Here is a 9279-nt window from a genome sequence, read left to right as displayed (position 1 = left end):
TTAGAATGAAACCTAAATTTTCAGCTTAAAAGAAGTGTATTACGTCATACTTAATCAGAGAAAGGTGTACTGTACTGGGTACCGTTGTGGATCTAAATAGGACATACAAATAGATGGTCAATTGAAATTATGTCTGCAGTCCCTTTAAACAGCTTTTATAAGATTAATATGCAAAAGTTTCTGACCCAAGTAAAATCAAAATATATATAGTCAAAGGGTTCCATTATTTAAATTGTTTATAATAATCTTTATTCTCTAATATTGCTTGCTTGCAGCTATAGAAATTGAGTCTTTGCTACAAACTCTGGTTTTCTAATCCTTTATCTTGGCAACAAATTTCACAGACCTTAGATTTTCAAAATTTAAATTCCTGACAAAGTATGAAATATCAAATATTAGATTGCAAAAATATAGGAATACGAAAATTTGAGTTTGAAGAATAGCCTCAATTCTATTCCCTTGAAATACAGAACTACTATACAGGGTTACCAATGAACATGCCAATAACTTGAGTATTGATTGCTCACCACCTGCTAGGGAAGATCTCCGAGAAGGAGGGAGCGGAGGAGGATTTCTCTCCGCTCTCCGGGATACGAAATAGATAAAACCCCGTGGTATCCCAGAAAGACGGTTACTCCACTCTTGCCATGAAATTGTACGCACTTATCTTATGCCTGGTTGTTCCTGCCTTTAACCTGCCCCTTGAAGCTCCTGGTGTATACCTGGAGACAAGGTTGAACCAGGAGCAGGGTCCAAACATCAGATCTTTGATGGGTTCCCTAGCCCATCTTATCTCCAGGGACCCGGGATACTTTACCTCCTACAGCATAGGTAAATCACATTTTAATATTCCCGGATAATGATTCAGTAAAAATGGCAAAATAAATAAATATCATTGGCATAAATTAAGTCATTGTGTAATAAAAATTATGGATTTTCTTTTAAGACATCAAAGCATTTAAGTACCCTGGAATTGGGTTAAAATGAAAAATTGAACATTAACTGGACAGTTTTCTTTACAATATTTTTTAATAAAAACTTCACTAATTTGTGAAAACACCAATTTCCGATACAAACCCATTTTTTAAAAGTTTGGTAAATTATTTTTCAAGAAAATATTTACCCTTAAAAAGTTGAATGATTAAAATTATTTCATTGTTAATAGCATTTTAAATGTAATACAAATCTAGCACGTTTTGTTACATGATGATTTCACATTTCTTATAGCTAAACCTGATGAAACAAACGTATATATAATCCTACTGTGTATAGGTCCAGTACTACAGAATGAGGAGGAAACCTCAGAATTGAGATCCTTCTTGAACTCACAACAGCAACTCCTGGAAGAGCAGTTCAATGAGGAAGATGAGCCGCTATCAGCCCATATCAGAAACAATAGGCCCAAGAACAGGAAATCTGAAAGACATCAGTTTGAGAATATTCGATTAGCACTCCAAAAGACAATGGAGAATATTGAACGGCCTACCCTTCTACCAGAAGATTGGACAAACATGAAACATGAGAGTTCAGAGAAACTTGAAAACCAACTAGAACCTGACAGTCCTTTGGACATCTTCTACAAGGAGGAACACAAAAACAGAATGGTGGCCACTAAACAGTCCAGAGATGACCAACAGCTTCTTGAAGAGTCCAGATTGAGTCCCGGCTACTTGAATACACCTAAGATGAGCCGAAAGAAAAGGAACCCCCGCTGCCTACGGTCCTGTCTAAAGCGGGGATATCTGCATCCAGCCCAATGCCACATGCTGTGCTGAACCTAAATCTGGAGTTAAATATCCGTTGAAACGGTGTAAGAATGCTGTTCATATCCTGATTGCTTGACAAGTCTGTGTCCTGAGGTAAAATGGTTCTGGAACTACATCTACAAAACAATATGAGCCCTTGAACAAATCTGTGATTATTTTTTGATTAATAATAATATTAAAATGATGACTAGCATATATTTGAGCTAGCCATTCCCTCCACCACTCTGGTGTATTTAATTTGCGGTCTGTCTTGTTATACATATTTTAATAAATAAATACATATTTAATTCTTATATATATAATATCTATCATTCTTTTATTTTAGTAAACAGGGGCTGGATTACAATACACACACATGTCATTTGTAATGTTTTTGATACAGAAATAAATATTCTTTTTAATATTAGCAAACAAAACAATTTTTCGAGGGACTAGAGTAAAAGAGTAAAAAATATATTCACATTCATGGTGTATTTTTTTGTTTACCCTTGAAAAAGTTTTCTCTCAAAATCAAAAGTTTAGAAAAGCAAAAATGTGTATGTATATTATTTCTATCAAGCTCTAAAATTTTATGAAGATTGAATTACAGAATCACAGAAATCTGCAAAATTGTTTTAAGAAAATTGGCAATTTTCAGTTCTGGTCTAATTTTTAAGGAAAAGTTCTTTAAAGCCTCTAGTTTCTTTTTCTTATTATATTCTAAAGTTATTAATATACACTGTTCAGTTGAAACCTGAAGAGCCACTGAAAAACAACCTTTCCTTAAAAATTACACCAGAACTGAAAATTGCGAATTTTCTTATTACAATTTTGAAAATTTTCTGTGATTCAATCTTTATAAAGTTTTAGAATTTGATAGAAATAATTTATAAATACACATTTTTGCTTTTCTAAGCATTTGATTTTAAGAAAAAAAAGGTTTGCGGATTTTTCTTTTGCGCCATAGGAAAAAACACCATACAAGAGAGTTGCACAACAAAATTTACAATTTTGCTCCAGGTACCGCAAATCATACTTTTTTTTGACTCACCCTGTATATACATAATATCTTTCCATATTAATCATACTAATTTTCAACTGATCACATTACATTTCTAACACGAGGCAACTAATAATTTAAAATATCTCAGTAAGGAGGACTATTCATATTTTATAAGAATGAAGCTTGTAAAACATCTTAAATGTTGTAATAAGTAATTCAAACTAAAATTTTTGGAGTGCACTAAATAGAGGGTATAAATCTCGTAAATTTTGTGGATTATATAAATATTTCCCCCATATTTTAAAATCCAATTCAGGGGAAGAGAGTTCCAAACCGTGCTTAAGTTCAAAACCTGACACTGAATGTCAGGCTTGGACACACATATTATAATCAATGTTTTAGTAATTGTTCTTGGCCGAGTACTAAAATCATTAAATAAACTATTTACAATATATTATTATGGACGACGAGGATTAAAATAACACTTATTATTTTCTCAAATTAAATCTGTGAGTGACAATCCTTAATTTGAAAATATTAAACAATTCAGAACAGACAAAACTTTCAAAATTTTCAGAATATTAAGAATCATGAAAATATTTTGATCTTCCAAATTATTCTTAAAGGAATTGAGTCTTTGCCACAAACTCTGATTTTCTAATCACTATATCTTTGGAACCAAATGTTGCAGACCTTAGATATTTCAAACTATGAATTTTGTTGGATCAAATAATCTGAGTTTGAAATATCAAAGGTTTAAAACATGGAGTTCTAAAGATATTGAGGTTTAAATATTTGATTTTGTTCCAAAGACTCAATTCCTTTGTTGGCCCATTACACTTTTAAATAGGGAGATGATTTAAAGATTCCTTTATTTTCAATAAAAAATTTCCCGCATTTTTCTGTTTTATTTAATTGTAATAACAATATAAATATTAATATTGGAATTTTTCAAAGTTTTCAGTCGTAATATTTTGAAATATTATTTACATTTTATTGTTTCAATATTTAAATTCTACTTATGCAAAAAAAACTTGTTTTGCCACTAAATTGTGAAAATGCTTGAAAATATCATTCAAATCTGTGAAATGTCTCAAAATCGTGACATGTTCCAAAACGTGTTTTGCGCCGAAAGTTTGCATTTGCTTCAAAAATGTGATAAGTTATGAAATGAAATCAATTATCATCAAAAATTGGAATTATTCATTTTTAGGGGTTAATCAATTTTAGGGGTTAATCAATTTTAGGGGTTAAACAATTTTAGGGGTTAAACAATTTTAGGGGTTAAACAATTTTAGGGGTTAAACAATTTTAGGGGTTAAACAATTTTAGGGGTTAAACAATTTTAGGGGTTAAACAATTTTAGGGGTTAAACAATTTTAGGGGTTAAACAATTTTAGGGGTTAAACAATTTTAGGGGTTAATCAATTTTAGGGGTTAAACAATTTAAAAGATAACTTTGCACATTTGTCCCAAACTTGACACTCAGTGTCAGGTCTGGGCCAAATTACAGTTTGGAACTTTCTTCCCCTGCAATTCGATAACACAAAATGTCAAATATTAAATAAACTTACACAATTCTCGATTATTTAATATTTCATCTTAATTGAAAAAATTAAATGAAATAAAATCGAGAAAAGTTTGAACAAAAAAAAACAAGATTTTGTTGGCAAAATCGCTATCGTTAATATCAACAGAAAGTTTCTATTAATCTGGTTCTCATAGAAAAATTGAAGCCGTAAAAAATAGTTTAGTTCTCTTCCGTTTTACAAACATTAGATTACTTTGAACCACATTTGTATAATTATTCCATGACTAAAGTAAATTATTTGTCCAGGTTTTTTTAAGATACATACAAATTTACAAAAAGTAATAGTTTTTCTTTATTCATGTTTTAATGCAATGTTCAGAAGAATCTATTTTCCGGGGTCTGCAGTCTGCACACCATATTCTCTTAAACCTAAAAATACAGTACAGTGGTAACCAGAAAATAGTGGAATGATTGTGTTTTGTATATTTTGATTTGTGACAGCTTTTTTTCCAAAACATTTAAGGACATTTTTCAGTCTTTGGGGGAAAGTAGCCTGCCAATTACAGAGTGGCATTTTCGATTTACAACAGGACTCTTTTAATCTAAACAACTCTATAGACGAAGATCTATTTTAAATCCCGTCAACAGTCCCTTAAACAGTTACAAATTACAAAATACTCGGACAAAGGAGTTGAGTTTTTGCCACAAACTCTGATTTTCAAATCTCAATATCTTTGTAACCCAATGTCGTAGACCTTAGATATTTCAAACTATTAATACTTATAGACAAAATATTCTAAGTTTGAAATATCAAAGGTTTGCACCATCAGGTTGCAAAGATATTGAGATCAGAAGATTTGAGTTTGTGGCAAAAACTCAATTCCTTTATGAATAAAAAGAAAACGGAAATAATTTTCACAATTTTCTGTTATCTATTAAAGTTAACATTTTTTCATTTAAGAAGTTTATTATTTGTGGAATTAAAAAAAAAATATTCTAAAAGAGTTGAGTTTTTGCCACAAACTCTGATTTTCTAATTTGTGTATCTTTGTAACCCAATGTCGAAGATCTTAGATAAATCAAACTATTAATACTTATACAGATAAAATAATTTAAGTTTAAATTATCGAAGGTTTGCACCATCAGGTTGCCAAGATATTGTGATCAGAAGATTTGAGTTTGTGGCAAAAACTCATTTACTTTGTTAAAAACCTTGAGATAGATTGGTCTGTGAGGAGGAGGTTTTCTTAAAGTTGAATTCAAACTCCTACAATTTATAATTAAACAAAATATGAAACTTGTACAGGAACTGGACCGACTCAGAGAGAAACAGCTTAACCGGCCACGTAAATTACGTTGAACCATTTCTCTTGCGCGCCAGGTCACGCCGAGAAAGGTGGTTTAGCTTAGTCTACTAGGGTTAACTCCATTAAATCTGGTTGCAAAGATATAGGGATAAGAAAATAAATAATTGTAAAAGCCAAATTTTTTTCAACTTGATTGGTATTTCATACTTTTTGCTTTGATAGCAGAATTCATAGTTTGAAATGTTAAAGGTCTACAACATCAGGTTGCTCAGATATAAGGATTAGCCAACATCAGAGCAAGTCAACATTAGAGCATATGAAGAAAATAGATTAACCTTCTCTGGGAATTTCCATCCGTTCACTGAACCTTCGCTTTCATCTTCAGTCTGTACACCGGTATCCCTAGATATAATAAGATAAGAAAAGATAAGATAAGATAAGATAAGATACGATAAGATAAGATAAGATAAGATAAGATAAGATAAGATAAGATAAGATAAGATAAGATAATATAAGATAAGATAAGATAAGATAAGATAAGATAAGATAAGATAAGATAAGATAAGATAAGATACCTATGAGAGCTTGTTTTTGCTGGTATAATAGGCCCAGAGATGATTTGATTTAACACTGTGAACCTTGACAAAAATCTTCAACCTTAAAGCTGAATTTTGTTCTTAGATCTAAAACAGATGTTTTTCAATCTAAAATAAAGCAAACCTAATAGAAATATAATAAATATAATCAAGTAAAGGAACATGAACACTTGTATCAGAGTCTAAATTTCCTATAAATATATCTTTGCAACCTGGTGGTGTAAACCTTCAATATTTCAAAGTAAAGTTTTCACCAAGGTTTCAAGGAAAATTAAAGTTTGATGCAAGTAATCAGTTCCACCCTTGAAGTACAGCTGTTACTCATTTCTCACCTATATACTAGCTCCGATATCCCAAGTATAAAGAGTTCAGGTTCTGAACCAAACTTATCCATCCTGGAGACAACATTACTCTTAGCTAGACAATGATATTGAATAAATCTTACTAACAGAGTCTCAGTTTCTATCCTGGAGACAACATTACTCTTAGCTAGACAATGATATTGAATAAATCTTACTAACAGAGTCTCAGTTTCTATCCTGGAGACAACATTACTCTTAGCTAGACAATGATATTGAATTAATCTTACTAACAGAGTCTCAGTTTATATCATTAAATTATTTAGAGGGACTGCACTTAAATAAAGATTTGTTTGAAAAGTTTCATAAATTTTCCAGACCGGGTCGACTTTAAAATGTTGCTACGCTTTGGTATTTCATTTAATCCCACAAACTTTTCTATACTTTATTGTAGCCCTAGAAATGTTATTTTAATTACCAAAAAAGCACTTTGATTAGGATTCTGCCTATAATATCCCATTCATTTCCTTTGATTATGATTCTGCCTATAATATCCCATTTCATTTCCTTTGATTAGGATTCTGCCTATTATATCCCCTTTCATTTCCTTTTATTAGGATTCTGCCTATAATATCCCCTTTCATTTCCTTTGATTAGGATTCTGCCTATAATATCCCCTTTCATTTCCTTTGATTAGGATTCTACCAATAATATCCCATTTCATTTCCTTTGATTAGGATTCTGCCTATAATATCCCCTTTCATTTCCTTTAATATGGATTCTGCCTATAATATCCCCTTTCATTTCCTTTGATTATGATTCTGCCTATAATATCCCATTTCATTTCCTTTGATTAGGCTTCTACCTATAATATCCCATTTCATTTTCTCTGATTAGGATTCTGCCTATAATATCCCCTTTCAATTCCTTTGATTAGGATTATGCCTATAATATCCCCTTTCATTTCCTTTGATTAGGGGTCTGCCTATAATATCCCCTTTCATTTCCTTTGATTAAGATTGTGCCTATAATATCCCCACTCATTTCTTTTGATTAGGAGTCTGCCTATAATATCCCCTTTCATTTCCTTTGATTAGGGGTCTGCCTATAATATCCCCTTTCATTTCCTTTGATTAAGATTGTGCCTATAATATCCCCACTCATTTCTTTTGATTAGGAGTCTGCCTAAAATATCCCATTTCATTTTCGCGTAAACTCTTTTTAAAGGAAATGTTTTTGTTTGTCTAAACCAAATTAGCTTTAAAATCCCTTGAATTGAATTTGAAGAAAATGTGTCCTAATCTCCTACTGGTTCTTGAATCCATTTTTTCTCAGGAACTTAAAATAAAATCTTATACTTAGAACAATCAGAAATCAAATCGAAAAATGAAATTTAAATTGAAGGTTTTCAAAATCAATTACTCTATGTAACTTATTGTGCTTGTGCATGAGTGGAATCGTCAAGTCAAAAATGAATAATACAATTTATGTAAAGTAACTCTAAACTGTAAATTTTAAATTAAATGTCTTGGTTTTTAGTCTCAGAAAATTAACTTTTTTGGCATCCCATTAAAACATGACTCATGACACAATAATTCATAATCTTTATTTCACAAATATGCAATGATTTAGAATGTGAACTTTAAAATAATATTATATTCTAAAATATTCAGAATTTAGGCAAATTTTGTATTAATATATATATATATATATTCTATTTACAGGGTTTCTCTAAAAGACAGAAGTTGATGTCAAAGCTTCAATTTTAAACTGATTTTTTATATTTTGATCGTTGAAGATTGAAAACTTTCCGATCTAAAGAGGGCAGACATTTTAAACGGTTGAAATTGTAAAAAATCCATCGTTTTTACAGATTTTCATGATCCATTCTAAAGCTTTAATTTTGAACAGATTTTCGTTTTTGGCACATAAAGTAGACATTTTTTTAAATTTTCGAATCCTATTATCATGGTCGTCGCAAATCTTGTTTACAATTGAAGTTTTAGAAAGTACTTTAATGTTTTAACGGGACAAAACAATTTACAAATTTCCATTTACCTCTTACCAAGGTAATACTGCAAGGAAATTTTATTGCAGTCGCGTATACTCTGCGTACATATAGAAACCAGTTCTCTCTGGGTGGAATTTGTAAACAAGAATAGATGTATCAGTGTTCGTTTAGTATCCGAGGAAGTTAAAAGCATTTAATTTCGATAATTTTAAAAATTCACATAATAGTTTCCTATGACCAGATTATTTCATAGATTACTTTTGTGAAAATGGATTCCATGTCAGGCTGTGACATCCGTCTTGTGTTTACTTTTCCGCCCAAAGACAGTACACTGCAGTACAAAAAATGCGTACACCTCTGAAATAACTTTCCTTGCATTAGTACCTTGCCTCTTACAAGGTTTTTGGTTTGCATTATTAGATCCAAAATTTGATGCTGATTGTTGTAATGTTCGTAAAAAAGAGCCCGGTTTGTAAAGTGATTCAGATCTAATAAATTACTAATAATATATTATGCGTAGGAAGAAAGTGTAATAATCAATATTATAACAATAATTTTGATTATTACACTTTCTTCCTACGCATAATAATATTATACCACATTCTTGGAGGATTTAAATGCATTCCCAGAATTAATTGTTTTGTACACGGATATATGACGTAATGTGTTTTGTACACGGATATATGACGTAATGTGTTTTGTACACGGATATATGACGTAATGTGTTTTGTATACGGATATATGACGTAATGTGTTTTGTATACGGATAACTATGACGTAATGTGTT

The 9279-nt window shown here is 30.9% G+C and overlaps 1 protein-coding gene across 1 annotated transcript; it reads left to right on the top strand.

The window, feature by feature from the left end:
- The first annotated feature begins 398 nt into the window (after positions 1-398).
- LOC111718368 (uncharacterized) lies at positions 399-2061 on the top strand. Its single transcript, XM_023493934.1, has 2 exons — positions 399-831; positions 1273-2061. The coding sequence occupies exons 1-2, from the start codon at positions 648-650 to the stop codon at positions 1773-1775; spliced, it is 687 nt and encodes a 228-aa protein (XP_023349702.1). The 5' UTR covers positions 399-647; the 3' UTR covers positions 1776-2061.
- Positions 2062-9279: the final 7218 nt, after the last annotated feature.

The sequence above is a fragment of the Eurytemora carolleeae genome, unplaced genomic scaffold (assembly GCF_000591075.1).
Source record: "Eurytemora carolleeae unplaced genomic scaffold, Eaff_2.0 scaffold106, whole genome shotgun sequence".
Taxonomy (NCBI): domain Eukaryota; kingdom Metazoa; phylum Arthropoda; class Copepoda; order Calanoida; family Temoridae; genus Eurytemora; species Eurytemora carolleeae.
Note: the sequence above shows the minus strand (reverse complement) of the source record. Positions and strands in the feature narration are given on the sequence as shown.